This window comes from Chaetodon trifascialis, chromosome 3, assembly GCF_039877785.1.
Source record: "Chaetodon trifascialis isolate fChaTrf1 chromosome 3, fChaTrf1.hap1, whole genome shotgun sequence".
In the NCBI taxonomy this organism is placed as follows: domain Eukaryota; kingdom Metazoa; phylum Chordata; class Actinopteri; order Chaetodontiformes; family Chaetodontidae; genus Chaetodon; species Chaetodon trifascialis.
Window position 1 is genome coordinate 7,404,201 of NC_092058.1, and position 16,047 is coordinate 7,420,247.

At 42.8% G+C, this 16,047-nt stretch overlaps 1 protein-coding gene across 1 annotated transcript in view; it reads left to right on the forward strand.

The window, feature by feature from the left end:
* The first annotated feature begins 266 nt into the window (after positions 1–266).
* The window catches only part of phc2b (polyhomeotic homolog 2b (Drosophila)), a 34,346-nt gene continuing 18,565 nt past the window's right edge, over positions 267–16,047 (forward strand). Inside the window, exons 1-7 of the mRNA XM_070959509.1 lie at positions 267–396; positions 9,868–10,204; positions 11,874–12,035; positions 12,183–12,260; positions 12,574–12,735; positions 13,680–13,814; positions 14,133–14,427. Coding sequence (XP_070815610.1) covers positions 9,926–10,204; positions 11,874–12,035; positions 12,183–12,260; positions 12,574–12,735; positions 13,680–13,814; positions 14,133–14,427 — 1,111 coding nt within the window. The 5' untranslated portion in view covers positions 267–396; positions 9,868–9,925. The remainder of the gene's footprint in view (positions 397–9,867; positions 10,205–11,873; positions 12,036–12,182; positions 12,261–12,573; positions 12,736–13,679; positions 13,815–14,132; positions 14,428–16,047) is intronic.

Consider the following 16,047-nt stretch of genomic DNA (forward strand, 5'->3'; position numbering starts at 1 on the left):
AGTGTAGCTACAGCGTAAACAGACCACAGTGCAAGGGTTAAATCCCTTTTGTTACCATGGAGATCGAGACAGCGGTCGCCACTTGACAGGCGCGTGGAACAAGAGACGAGGGAGGGGGGAACGGAGGCAGAGGGACCGTTGACTGACAGTAGAAGGGGTGGGGTCAAATACCATACTCTGCGCTCATTGGGCAGATTTGGGTCACGTTACCAGTTTGGAATGCAAATGAAAAGAGTTGCTTTAGCCCACCCCTGCTCTGCTCTTTCGCTGCCGCTGGTCTGCTCTGAGCCCGACGGATACAGTGAGCCACCATCCAGAAATGGTGTAGGATATCAGGAAAAACAACGAGGGAGAGCGGCCGGAAAGAGGAGCGAGGCTACAAGGCTTACATTAACGGTAAGGCGACGTCTGGCTCGCTTCTCGGCGCAGGGTGTCACGGCTGGCACGAGGGTCAGTCACCGTCCGTGTTTGTGTGTGTCGGAACGCGTGAGGTTAATCGGTCGCACTAGCTAACGTCTTCTCGGGGCCCCAGCACAGCAGCAGGCAGCTGCGATGTGTTTCTAGCTCGCTTGTTTGCTAACGTTGACGTTAGTTTAACGGCTAGGTTTAGCTGCGAGAGACTCGTGTTGTGAAAAAACAGCGGTATGGTGTGACGACCCAAGTAGCGCTAACGTTAGCTAGTGTTGTGACGGAGTTCAGTACCAGCTATCGTGGAGAAAATAAGCCATGAATAAAAATCAGTGCGTGAGGAAAATGTTTAAATTCAGTGCTCTATCCAGCAATAGTCCCTGCTCTTCAGTTTTGCTAGTCTTTTCTTTAGCGTGTTGGCTAAAGTTAGCCAGGTGCTTTCTTGAGGAACTTTGGTACCACAGGTCATGACCTTTGGCACAGAGGAGGAGTTAGTTACTTTGACAAGTGTAGGTCGTCACCGAGGATAAACCCTCTTCTGCAGCTAGTGTGGCCGTGGCCTTCCAGTGACCTGAATGTGGTCAAAATAATACTGTAGTTAGTAGTAGCTGATCCCTCCTACTGTGTTTATGGCTGTGTGTGTGTGTGTGTGTGTGTGTGTGTGTGTGTGTGTGTGTGTGTGTGTGTTTGCCACTGCACGCACTTGGGCTGCTGTTATCATTATCGATTAATCTGTCAATTTTAACATTGTTTGTTTTGTCCATCCCATAGTCTGAAACCCAAATATATTCACCAACATATTAATGTATAAGTCAAAGAAAAAAGGTTCCTGTTTTGACTTATCTTCAACTCTCCTGCTCATCATATTTGTATTTGAATTTGCCCAAAACATGCCTGCACAAAAATCGTCATATCACTGTAATATTGTTATAGATCAGTCAGAACAACTGTCTCAACAGCAAATGGATAAGAGAAAATGATCTGTTCAAAACATCAAGTTTGATTAGATCTCAATCTCTACTCGTATTCTCACATGCCTATCTCATACACACACCCTCAGGTCAAGGATCAGTATATTAGAGGCTATTAAAACAAGCTACAATAAAATGGAACTATATAGCACATTTCATTCAGACAAACTTAAGATGTTCTTCAGATAAACTCACTTTAGCCCCAGCTCCCAGGCACCTACAATGTCCTTCTCATATTATCTGCACTGTGAAGAGGGTCAGAACATACCCAGTAATTTGATTATTTTGAGAATAAGAAGCAGCAACAGCCTTGGTGAGGAAGCTCATAGATTTTCCTTAACGCTACAGGGGTTAATTGCAGGGGGATGCTTGCTTTATACACTTAGAAGCATGGCAAGCAGTTATTATGAGAGAGAGTGACTCCTTTTAAACCTGAGATCACACAGCCTGGGAAAATTAGCCAGAGACAATTACTCGCACATGTATTCTTATAGCTGACATCTGGTCTAATGCAATAAGCTGTTATTCAAATCAATTGTTCTGCTCGAGTTATGAGTGTTATGAAAATGCTGATTTGTTTATTTCACAGGAGTGAGAGCCGCACATCATTAGCATGTGTTGTTTTGGTAAATGATTGTTTACATGTGAGATGGCCCCAATGCTACCTCATCTGTACCCACTTTACATTCCCTTGCCTCTTGCACTACATCTATTAGAGATAATCATGATTGACACCAGAGAGGCTTGACACATTTACTCAGCATTTACATTTCATTTATATGAAAATATAGAATATCAGATTGAGTCATCATTTCAAAGGCTTTGGTTACTCAGATAAAATTAAGAGTACAACATGTCCTATGAAATGTCATATCAGGTCAAAGACCACTCTGACCCAGTGACGACCTTTGTAAGCATCTCAGGGAATAGGCTGATAGATTATTGGGTTGACCTTTGCATCTGCTTGAACGTGTTGTAGCAGTCCAAGCAATGAGTTTTCTATCAAGATACCACCATCAAAATCGAAGTTATTGTCATAAACTAAAACTGTCAGATTTTTTTTAACAATAAGGTATCAAGGTTCATTTATTGTCATTTTGCAACACAAAGTTGCACAGTGAAATTAAAGTTGTAGCCCTTTCATGCTATATGTACATATATTCATTAATTTGAATAGTAGTACATTTTGTTAATGTATTTTGTATGACTATGTACCTACTGTACATCCCTCTGACACGATATACCTGACACTAACAACAACAAACAGAAACTCCTGCAAAACTATATCTGTATAAAAGCTAAATGTAAACCTTTCTGCAGAACTGAAGCTAAAACTAAAACTCAACTAAAATGAAATCGACAAGTCAAAACTAAAACAACATGAAACCTAACTGAAAATTCAAAACTGTTATAACCTTGATCAGGATGTGACAATTACATTATAATTGAGTGCCTTCGTTTTAACCTCATTAAATAACTAGACTCAGAGTCATTTTGGGTGCAGTCATGTAGTCCATTAAAAGGTAATAGAGAAATACATCCTTGCAGTTAATTAGTTTCCCTAAGCTACTCTAAAGTTATAGGTCTCTAGTGATCCAGATCCAGACTTTTGATGTGCGGCAAGTCCACTGCAGGCGTTGATAGAAATTTAAAGTGCTTGTTTCTGATGAAAGCACTGAAGCACTACATTTTTCTGTGCTGCCGCTCATCTCGGCTCATACCTGACCTATTTTTTTCCTCTTGGTGTGATCGAATCCTGAGAGTGATGCCTCAGAGGATTGAAGCGTCTTGCTAATCTGCAAGCTTTGCCAGAACTATTTAACTGTGGTATTTATAGATCAGAGGGAGAATCGTTCATTTATCTGTCATTCCGCTGCCCCCTCTCAGTCTCAGTGTGCTTTTCTGCCTATCTACTCCCATGTATTTTTTGTGGGTTAACAACACTCCGAGCGATTTTAAGCATCTTTTGGCACAATCTGCACCTTACATGCTCTGGCCTCATGAAATGATGCTGAACAGAAAAAGACCAGTCTGCTGGTGAGAGTCAAGTGAAAGTGTATTGTATCTTCACAGCGTGAGTCTGTGTGCTGGTATGGCACACACACGCTCAGCACACTTAACCTGGAAAGCAGCCAGAGTCTCTTTGTGGTGGTCTACTCAGCTGTGGAAGGCAAGGTCCTTCTGAGTCAGATGGCTCAATTACGGCTACCCGACCAATCTTGCCTCGGGATCAGAGGGTATCTCTGTCTTACATACTCTAACAAAGGCAATGCCCTGTTTGCTGTGTTTAGACAGGACCCATCTACAGTCATCAGCCTCAGGGGATGACCCCAACATCGCCAAGAAAAAGCTGCTTTGTAAAGCACAGGATGTGAAAGTTGACTTTTACTGTTAATATTCAGGCTCTCTCACACATTAGGAATTAACCATGTCGGTGCCATGTATTGTGGTCTGTTGAGGTTTGGATTTGGGTAGCTCAACATAATGATTCCACTGAACTTATTCAAATAAGTGACTTTCAGCGGCAATCTGATCATTAGTTTTCATTTTAAATATCAGAAAAACTGTCTTCAAGCTGGTTGTGTGCCCAACCAACAGTTAAAAACTCAAATATATGCAGTTTTTAATTATGTAAAACATAGAAAAGCCAGCCAGCCCTCACATTTGAAGGGCCAGGACCAGTGATTATCTGTTCATTTAGATTTTCTGTCGGGCAGCTAATTCTTTTGGTACACACAATAATTTACAGAAAAAAAATCCAACCAGTAAACACTCTGTCCATAAAAGTTGATAACTCTGGCAGGCAGATGCTGCATCTCTCCTGTATGATATGAATAGGCGCTTCTCACCAAAAAATAATTGAAAACAGGCATAGACAGACACATCCAATGAGTATATTCAACCCCTTAAAGGAATAAATATATTTGCAAGGGACTGTGATGTTTAACAAATCATCCAGAGTTATTTCAGTGCAATTTGTTCTCTGGTGTGTCATATGTCCCATAGCATAGTTTTGTTTCATTTGAAACTTTTCAGATGGATAATAATGAGTATGGGGTAGATATATTCTCAAGCATACTTTTTATTACATTGGCTGGCAGTGTCTTTGATGTAGGAAGCTAAAAGCCAAGCTCATATGGTGCCGAGATCATTTATTTTTATACCGCTCCCCAGAAGAGCTTGTTAGGCATCAGCATTCTTAAATTGATAATGAGCTTGAATGCCCTTTGAACAAAAGGCGGGGTTTATTTGTCTTAAAACCCCCTGCTGGACCACCCCGTTTCGCCTCACTTCACCGCGACCACCCTCTGTTTATTCTAGCATCTCCTGATGGTTTGAGGTCACAAGCTTTCAGATGTTGAAGTCCATCATCAAGCAGCTCATATCAAACTGAGCTACCGCATTTCTGTCTCTTTCCTCTGGTTTTGACCCCCATCTGCTGCACAGCTCTGTTAGCCAAGTGTGAGACTCAAGGCTTGTGTTCCTGGCTGCATTGCCAGCTAATCTATATGCTAATGAGAAGATAATAATCAATGAGGTTCACGCATGGTTGGCCCCAATCAATACCACATTGCACCAGCAAACGATTCTAATGGCTACATTTCATACAGCCAGACAGTTGGGTGGCGTGTTAATGTGGTGGAGCAGACCATAAGTATGCCATTATCCTCTGGTTTTATCTACCCTATTCCACATAAATGAATCTTGTTGTCATTAAAGAGATGTTTGAATTCAACTGCAAAGCTATCCCATTTCACTTTTATGAGGGGATCGCAATTTTCTACCCCTATTGTTTTGCATTTCATTTCCATAACTGCTATAAATAGGTGGTGTAACGCTTTCCTGCTGAGACTTGGCTGGCCCCTCATAGACTCTGATTTGTATCATTAGTTGAGTAAGGCCTTTAATGGGGCAGTTTTTTGCAGGATAAGGGTCAATTTTGTAAAAGATTTAGTCTACCAGTGCCTCACATAGCAGGCAGTAACTGGGTAATGGGTCAGAGTTCCTTCTTTTCTTTTCTTTTTCAGTTGTCTTGCCTCAGTGTCAGTCTTGTCACAAAATTGATGGTGATTACAAAGATAATAGGTTAGATGTTCAGTCTGGCCAGTCACTGCTCCAGGCCTTAGCTGAATGTTATGATGCAAAATTGTGCCACTCAGAGCTGCAGGCTATTGGTGGAAATGGTGCTTTCTGTAAATGGTTTAAAACCTGTACTGTAGACCTGCAGTCTTCAGATTTGAGGCACTGAGAAGGAAATGTATCCTTCAGTTTTTAGCTGTCCAGACCTAGACTAAGCAACCTAAAGAGTATGCTATGTCTGAGCTGTCATTTTAATGAAATACCTCATTACCCTGGATTTGACTTTCCAGAAAAATTATAACAGTCTGCCTTATTTTGGAGGGTCTATGCATCCTTTAAAAAAAAAAAAAAATCAGTATTCAGGCAGCAGCAGAGGGGGAGGGGAGAAATGGAGTAAAATCATTACCATCATCTTCATTAGAGAGGATATTGTTGTCCAATCAGCATGCTGCTCTGCACGGGGATTCCATAGGCACCCCGTTGGCTGTCGCTAGGATACCACATAATCAGGAGGCAGGCCGCGGCCTGGTTGGTGGAGTGGGGTGTTGATGCTGGGACGACGAGCTCGCTTTGAGTTGGGGGTAGTCTAGAGGGGCTGGGGGTTTGGATATAGCACAGAAACACGCTCGCACGCGCTCACTCATTCACCCAGTCAACCAGCCAGCCACTCCGTTAGGCAGACAAAGAAGAGCAACATCCTGCAGGAGGACAACACGCTCCCGGGGGATGGGGCATCATACCCCTGCATCGCGTTGGGGGGGCCGGAGGAGGTAGGAACATCAGGGTTAGGGGGCTTTGTCTACTACTACCCCTCCACACACACACAAACACACACACCAAGCATATATTTCTCTGTGGGTCTCCTGGCTATTAAAGCCATTATCACACATCAATTGATTTGTGCAGCTGATGAGTACGTTCCTGTGGTATTTTAAATGTGGGACATCAGAGTTTTCCTGTATGCAGACTGACGGATGGACACTGATGGAGGCTCTGGCACTTCCTTACTGTGATCTAAGCTCTGTAGAGACAGTCAGTCTGTCTGACAGTCTCTTAACAGCCCTCATCTTCCTGCAGGCTATGCAAATCCTCCAGACATAAATCTGACAGTCGGTTCTTGTGGTCTTGTAATGCCCATTGAGTAGATCAATATGTTCTCTTTTGAGTGGCGCAAAGAGCTGAAATGGTGTTGTTATGGCGTTGACCGGCTCTTTGCAGTGTATTACAGGCTGCTGGCGCTGCTTTGATGTCCTCTCAAACACACTGGCTTTACCACTTTTCATGGGTACTGGGTTTTTCTCCCAAAACCAAATTCAAAGCTTGATTGCCATTGTAGATGTGGATGCAGGGTTAAGGATTAGAGTGGGGGGTGTCCTCTATCGTACCCCTTGACTGATGGATGGGTGACTCCTCTCGGAAAGACGGGGTCTGAAGGCATCATTACCAGAGGGGATTCCCTCCCCTCTTCACACATGAGGAGGCAAAGGGAAGTCGACTCTTGGATGTAGGCTAATGACTGCATGCAGACAGGCAGACTTTGGCAGCAGTGGTGCTTTGTTTACAACCAGAAAGGCACTCTGCCTGATTAGATTTCAGCTTTTTCACAGCCACAATTATGTAAACATGAAATTTAAAATTCATGACAGGCACTGCTGAATGTAAACTTGTGGTTCCTTTGTTTTGAAGAATCCTCTGTGCACTTAAGTTTTTATAATTTTAGTAATTAAATTGGGGGGGCCGGGGGGCACTGGACTTTATTGAAGTTTTCCTCCTTTGATTTGATGACCTCAGACATTTTGACTTCAAGAATGGTTTTGACAGGATTTGTTCTGTTTTCAGAGTCAGCACAGCACATTTTTAATTAAAACATATAAGATATATTATGAATGCACTAACTGGCTAATCATAAGTATCTTAAGTTTTCATTTAAATCACATACAGTCTGTAAACAAAACCTGAACTCAAATCAACCGAGCCTTTTTCTCACTCAGTGACTTGATTTGTTTACTCAGACGTTTAGGGCTGCTCTGCTCTCTACCATATGGTTGAGTAAGATTGCAGTTTGTTTCCAAGTCTGCTTTGTAGCATAAGTGGGCTATAGAGCTGTGCTTTGGCCCCTAATCCGTTCAAAAGAATAATGAGGAGGAGGAGGAAATAGCTTAAGAATTGCGGCATGGCAGCAGCATTGCTCCTTATTTAATTACTTCCATCACGCCCTCTTTCCACTCCAATCCATTTAAAATCCTCCACCTGCTCACTCAACCTTCACCCCTTGCTTGCTCTCATTCCCTTCCAGCCCACCCCCCTATAACTTAATGTGCACACCTCTAACCTCAAGGCTAGAAATTCCATCCTCCCCGTTTTGGCCTCTCTTTTCAGCTCTGTTACATCAGCTGTCATGCCGTTTGAATCCCCCACCACACACACATACGCTCATTAATCCCACCCCCTCCTCTACTCAGCTAGCATCTCATGTTCTTGATGAGTTCTTGTTCTCCTCTTGTTCCGCTTCATCAAAGGCTTCTGAACTTTCTTCTTATTCTTTTAACAAAAGTTCATCTTTGCCTCTTTGCTTCCATCAAGGAAGGATCCTTTCTCTCCTCCCGACCTCCTCTCATCTTATCACCTGTCATGCTGAGCCCCCCTCCATCTCATCTGCCTGGAGAGCTCTGAACCTTTTCCTCCTGTGCTAATGGATAGCAGAGCACCAGGGGACCATCTTAAAGAGGCTTTTATGATAGGAGGCTAAATCATTCCTTCTCTTCTCCTCCATGCTTTAGAAGTCTGAGATGCTCTATGTCATATGAACATGATTTTGACACTACTGTTTTATCAGCTAATTATTAGCAAAAAGAAGATTGGACTTTGACAGAGTTTGAGCAATAATGAGGCCTATACTTACATTGAAATCCATGATGTGGCGATTGTATCATGGTTTTGGTGTTTTGATGGGTGTGGGTACGATGGAGTTTTAGTCATCTTTAGAACAGCCTCTGCTGCCTTCCCAATTAACTTTCACCAAATGTGTTTGTTCTTGTTTATGTGAAATGCTCCAGTGTGGAAGATGGAATTTAGGGTTGCCACTAATGTCAACCAGCCACTGTCCCATTTATGCTAAATTCACTGGATCTCATTAGTTACCCAAATAGCATTTTTGTGTGCTTCTCTAACCGGCTTTGTTCTGCCGTGCCTCACTTCCTGTTTTTGGAGAATGAAGTCAAACATATTTTATAGTGTTTTTTAATAGTGCAGGCATAGTTTATTTGAACAGACTCCTGAATTTAGATGTAATATTTCTGTTATGAATGTGTGCATGAAAATAAACAGACTTCAAAGGAATGAGTGAGTTCCCAGCTGACGCACATGTCCTCCTGCAGATTTGTGTAATGCAGAACTTTGCTTTGCTGTCGTATACAGCAGGGAGTCCATCTGCAGTCAGATCACAGGCCCTCCTCTGGGAATAACAAAGGTTGCACAGAACATAGACTTAACCTGTAAATGGTATTCTAATGTATATTTCATGGGTTGCACTGAATTGCTATGACATTTTAGTGTAACTGCCGAGTATAACTGAAATGTGTTTTTTGTGAGGTTTATTAAATGCATACATAACCACAAGTACAGTGATAAACGCAATAAAAGCAACATATTACTTTGACATACGACTGTATGACCCAACAACAACAAAATGTCGATAGAAGTTATGCTACAAACAAAGCGCTTTATGTATTCCTGTGTTTGTTTGTGTGGGAGCAGGTGCTCAGTGGAAGAACAGAGACAGAGGTTTTGTTTGGCTGGTCAGACTGATCTCTGAGCTGGACAAAAAGCCTGAATTTGGAAATTCCTTTGATAATCGATTGATCGTTTGAGTAATTTTTCAAGCAAACTCTCTGGTGCCAGCTTCTCAAATGTGTTTATTTTATGCTTTGTTTGTCATATATGATATTAAACTGAATATCTTTGGGTTTTTGTTGGTCATATAAACCAATCCATCTAAATAGATCACCTTCTGCTGTGGGAAACGGGCATTTTGGTGACATTTTGTGGACATGAATCTGTTAATTGAGAAAATATCAGCTGGTTAATCACTAATGAAAATAATTGTTAGTTGCAGCCCTGTAAACATTTTATCCCTGACATCCTGACACTTATTGTCACTTTCCTTATGACTTCTTTACTCAATCAAATAAATTTGATTAAAAAGTTGCAGGTCACATATTTCCTTGAAGTTGAGTTACTCGTTACCATTCATGTCTAGGTGTATTGAATCTTCTGCTGCTGTGGTTTTCTTTTTCGTTGCTTTCTCACTGTATTTTTCTCATCTGAGGAGAAACATTCTGTTCTCTTGGGTTTGAGTATGAAGAAGGGAAATAGTGTTTTCTCATGTGCTCTCCTTTTCCCTCTTCAGGCACAGGAGAGCCATTCAGAAGAGCCGGGGGTCAAAGGTGAGAAGAGCAGAGGGCACCATGGAGAGTGAGCCGGGGGCCCCTGCCTCCACAGCCAACAGTACTGGAACTGCCACCTCCTCCAGCACCACAGCTGCCGGCAGTAGTAGTACCTCCAACACTACTGCTACCACTACTACTACTGCCACTTCTACTAGCAGTAGTAATAGTAGTGGTAGCAACAGCGGTGGTAGTAGTAGTAACCCAAGCAGTACATCCAGCACGAGTACTACAACAGGAAGACAGGCAGTGTCTCAGATATCAGTTTACAGTGGGATACCTGACCGACAAACAGTGCAGGTGAGTTGCTTGGGGTTGTGATGAAATTGTTGACTGCTTGGTATTAAGTTGTGGTATTGTGTGATGTGTGCAGAGTAACATACTTTCCTTTGCTCTACTGCCCTCTGTTGGTGTAAATAAAGCCACACACAGACTTGAGATGTGTTAAAGGAATGTTTGATGATTATTTTTCTAAGTGAATAAAATAAGAGGCGTCTGTCTTCCTGATCAGTTTGGTTTTGATGGAGGAAACTCGAATAAATGCTCAATTCACAGGGTGAGTCCAAGTTGAAGGAAGGAATGCTTTCTGTTCTTTAGTGCTCTTGACCTTTGACCTGGAGATAAGCCTCTACACAGGCTTAACCTCTCCCTGAATAAGGCCTGTGCAACTTTTAGTGTTGATGCCTTGACAGCAGGGTTTTTGTTAATTCAGCCCATCTTTTCTAGAACTCAGCCTGCTGACAGTTAAAAGGCAAACACTATTGTCACCAGGAAGCCCTCTGAGCATAAAGGACTGCTGGTCATTTATGGTCAGTGAGAGCTGAATGCATGTATGCGGTGCATCTCCGCTAATTTTACCCTCGTTCCAAGAGGTGTGGGTCCGGATGGTTCTGTGACACTGCGGACCACAGGTCAACATCCTCTCTGGTTACTTGGCAACAAGGCAAAGGGCATTTTCAGAGGTGAAGGGTGAGGAGAGTTATTTCCAATTGCTTGGAGGTTTAGCTCTTTTATAATTAGTCCAAGGAGTCATTGAGACTTTTCTTACAGCCAAGTGATTGAGGGACTGGGCTTATTTATGTCTGTCTGCAGTGATCACAAGTTTAAAATATTTCAAAGCACTTAGTGCCGTCGTCCATGATCAGGGCAACTGTCCAGAGCTGTGGTTCAAGAAGATCATTAGTTTGATCCCAGGCCCCTTGAGTCTACATGTCAAAGTGTCCTTGGGAAAGATACTGAACCCCAAATTGCTCCTGTTCGCTGTGCCAGAGCAGGTGACACCTTGCATGGTACACTCTGACACCAGTGAATGAATGAATGCTGGCTTGTGTTGTAAAGCGCTAGATTAGAAAAATAGCTATATTCTCCTTTCTGTGTAATGCTGTATGGGCTTATGTCTCCTTAAATAAAACAGCACATGGCTTCAGTGACAGTTTTGCCCAAAGCAAGAGGAGCTGGGGCTTGTTAGATGTAGCATAAGCTGCTAGCTTTACTTACCTTGCGCTGACTGCTCCTCTCTGTAACTTTGCTGTGAGCTCACACTTTGCCTTCTTATTGTATATGACTAGTGAGGTTTGAGGTGTTGCTAGCATATTTTATGATACTGCTGCATGTTTTGAAGACTGCAATGCAATGTGAAGATCTCAGGCAGTTTGTACACAGTAGCCTGACAGTTGTCTTAGTGATTTGGATGGCTTGAAGCATGTGTGTGATTGGATAATGAGAGGGATGAGTCACACACACCAACTACACAGGGAACTCTTTTGACAGCTTTATTGATATTTCAAGCGAGATTTGGGACACATCTATAGTTGTGTATCAGTGTAGCCGAGTCTCTGGCTCTGTGATTAAATTAGACTTTTCTGATTTCTGTTAACTTGTACACCTTGACAAAATGTTCTCTTTTTTTTTTTTTTTTTGCTTACATTGCGTTCGTCAACCAGCTCTGTCTCTCTGTTTGGAAACGCAGGTGTTCCAGCAGGCGTTACACAGACAGCCTAACACAGCAGCACAGTACCTGCAGCAGATGTACGCTGCTCAGCAGCAGCATCTGATGCTGCAGACTGCAGCCCTCCAGCAGCAGCACAACCTCAGCACTGCTCAGCTCCAGAGCCTGGCTGCTGTACAGCAGGTCAGCAAACGGTCATCACATGAAATAGTCTTTCTCACAGTGTAAAGATGATTCTGTTATTGTTGACCTCCTGCAAAACACAGTTCAGCAAGTGGTGAGTTTTTATCTCTCTGTGTGTCTGTCCTTGCTTCTCTTGCCTTGACATAGGCCAGTATCGCAGCAGGCCGGCAAAGCTCTTCACAGAATGGCACTTCATCCCAGCAAACAGGATCTACTCAAGCTACGGTAGGTGTAGTTTTGAGTGTTTGCCTTCCCCTCTAAGGGCATCTAAAGTTTAAGGTATCTGTCCATGAGATTATCATGGAACTAAGTTGACGTTAGCACCAAGAGGCTTTGAGGACACTGGATGTCACACTAGCAGTGCTGTGGGCTGTGCTATTTCTGTTTCGCTTTTGAAGATATTGTAAAAGTAAAAATGTTAACAAATTCTGGATCATGTATATTTTACATGTTATTGAAAGTAAACTGGTGTGTTGACATAGATAACAGCAGAGTAAAGGAAGCGTATACCCTAATTATTCTGTTCATCTCCCCGTAGATCAACCTGACCACCTCCCCAGCAGCAGCTCAGCTGATCAGCCGGGCCCAGAGCATTAGTTCCACCCCCACCAGTATATCCCAGCAGGCTGTTCTGCTGGGCAGCCCATCTAGCCCCACTCTCACAGCCAGCCAGGCACAGATGTACCTGCGCGCACAGATGGTGAGACTGCAGACACAAGGAACACAGCCACAGGCGCATTTACATGAGTGTGCATATATGCATAAATACAACCACACACACATACCGCTGGAATAACTAAGCACACTCTAAATGTGTGTTCTGGGATTGGTGCGTGTGTTATGGGTGTATGCTTTATTGTCATTTTATGACAAGAGAGAACACGGTCGGAATAATCTGTCCAGCCGCAGAGGGCTCCTTACAAACAAAGAAGGAAATGTCTTGAATGTGCATCAGAGCTCAGGAAACATTTTTTGATATCCTCTCGGCTGTGGCTTAAGGTCCAGTTGCTTTCAAACAAAGCTGCTGAAGGACAAGACCTCTTTATTGGTCTATTTTGGTGCACCTAGTTGTGGGTGACTTGCTGGTTTCAGTTTGCCATCAGTTGTGCAGCTGGCACACAGACTGTTCCTGCCACCTCATTATGAGCAAGTACAAAGCATTGTGAGATATGTGTGATGCTTCTGGCAGACAGCAAAATACATTTGTCAGTTTAGACTGCCATGGCTTTTATTTCTGGTATAGTCCTCTGGATTTAAACTAGTGCGTATGGTTCGTTTTAAGTCCTACACATGCCAATTACAGGTTCAAAACTGTAACAACCGAGCTGTTGTGTCAATAAATGTACTTTTTAAAAATAAATGTCTGCTACTCTGTCGTTTTCATGGAAAGAAACAGGATCAAACATTCTGTCCAAAACACATGAAAAGGGTAATTTACCTTTGAATAATTCACGTAGTCCTTTGTGTGCTTGAGGGTTATCATAATCATCTTTTTCTATGTTATTTACTCTGTACTTATGTATTTTATAGTTCTTTTATCGTTATTTTGCTTCTTAATTAGAGATTAGAGAAGAATGTAATCTGAGAAGTGGATTGAAGTTGATTGATTGATTGAAGACTGATGTTGTGTGCGATGCTTTCCAGGCCCAGCAGAGTAACCTGGTGCAGGTGGCCAGGAGCCTGGGCCGAGCTGTTCCTCTGTCCCCGCAACTCATCTTCACTCCGACGGCCACAGTGACGGCTGTCCAGTCAGAGAGCTCCACGCAGGGTTCCTCACAGGTCTGTTAACTGGAAAATATTTTTACTAAAACACAAATATGATTACAAACTTTTATTAATTATGCTTAATCTAAATCTATATTCAGAGGTGAGCATCCAGGTGACTGAAAATCCAATGCCATGAATGCTTAAAAACAATTTGTATTTCACTGCTATGATACTAACAGTATAATGTTAATATACTTCATTGGTTTACATTGAAACATCAGACAAGGCAAAAAATTAAAGTGCATCTTCATTCAAGTTTTGTAATAAATACAGTTGTGACCTACTTTGTGAGCCTGCATCAATAATCTCCCATCTTTCTGTCTTTCTAAGAATCAGGTCCAGAATCTGGCCATCCGTGGCCAGCAGGTGGCGACCACGTCCTCCTCTCAGACTCAGACCCTGCAGGCTCTCAGTCTGAAGCAGAGCCCTGTGCCCATTCAGCCCGCCTCACTGATCAAGAATCCCAGCCAAGGAGCGCAGGCCTCCACAGGAGGGAAGGCCAGCTCCTCCGACAGTTCATCTGAAGGAGGGAAGAAGGGGGACAGCGCAGCCGTCACAGAAGTCCGAGCTATAAACATGAGCCGCAGTGTCACAGCTGTCAGCGCTCAGCCCCTGATCGCTCCAGGTAAGTGGAGTCACCACACCAAATTTGTCTGTAGCACAAAATTTTGCTGAGTTTCACAAACCAAAAGTGAGCAGTGAGTGCTTGGTTAAGAACTTAGATTAACTTAATCTTATAAATTTGTCAGTCAGGTATTCTAGAGCTCTCTTGGTCCACAAGAAGATACATAGAAATTTCAAATTAGCTGTTGTCAAGTTGCCTAAAGATTTCTCTTTGATGAAGATATCGGTGCATCCCTGTTAAATTTTTTAAGCCATGCTAGCAGCATGATGACTTGATCCGAGATGTGGAACATAGTAAGCATTATACCTGCTAAACATCATCATGTTAGCATAGTCATTGGAAGCGTGTTAGCATGCTGATGTTCGGCACAGTGGTGCTTGAGGTAAATTCTAAATTCAGCCTCTCGGAGCTGCTGGCATGTCAGTAGACAGAGGTTCCAGAGTAAATGCCGTGCATGCTAAATGTAAACAATCCACTTTTTTTAGAGGCTTCATGTTATTTCTGTGTAGGCACTGACATTCAATATTCCAAAGGAAGTTTGTTTTCAGTTTTGCGGGCAGATAAATGAAACTTTCAAATTGCCGGCCAACTGCTGTTGCTGCTAACAGATGTCCACTTCAATCCTTAAAATAGACTTTGGGCTTCAGGCAGCTGTCGGATACAGTAGAAATGTGCTCTCGTGTTTATAGTAAGCTTGGATGAGAAAAGAGTTTTACACTTTGCGCTTTTAATAGTGTTCTCTGGACTGTGAGTGTGACATGTCAGGGCCTGCATCACAAACCCTTTCAATCACTAAAAGGGTGAAACCAGCCATAGCGAAGACAGTGTGTTGGGCTGTGTCTGGAATAGTCAAGCTGCTTTGTGAATTAGAAGCTGTGAAAGGCACACTGCCACGCAAGAGTCTTCCTAAACCACTTACTGTGTAATTGAAAGTCAGCAGCTGTTTTTTTTTCTCTTTTTAGTGTGAATGGTTGTGAATATGCCAGCAGTACAAGCTGATTAAATCAAATTAAGTCCAGTTTGCTTGCAGGATAAGCCCCTTCAAATACTTATCTCATTTTCAAGAAGGTCCTGATAAGACATCACGTATCCCAAAATAGTTAATTTGAGCTAGAATCTAAAAATACATGTATGCATGCACCATATGCGTGTGTATGCGCTGGGATCGGTAACTCTGTGTTAATATGTGTACATGACCATAAACCTCATATACACTGCTGTACACTCTGTTAATGCGTGTTGTTGTTTTTATCTGCCTATTCAGATGTGTGTGTGCGCGGTTGTGTGTTTGCTTGTGTGAGTCTGGGTGAGGGTGGGGGGGAGCAGGGATTATCTGAGCGTGTCAGTGCACAACTGTGTCTTGCTTTGTTGCAGTAATGGATTCACATAAAATGAAAGGAAGGATGGAAGCTGAAAATCTGGCTGCATGCTGCCTGAAAAAATTAACATGGGTTGCCATAGCAGCAGGCCATGAGGGACAGGTGTGCACGTGAGGTGCTGGGGAGCTAAAACACTGGATCAGGAGGAGAGGCTGCTTGGCTGGCTGATGGGATTCAGATTAGGTTAACAGTGTGGATTTAGCCTGACTGTGACCGGGTGCTTATGCACTTTGATTTCCAC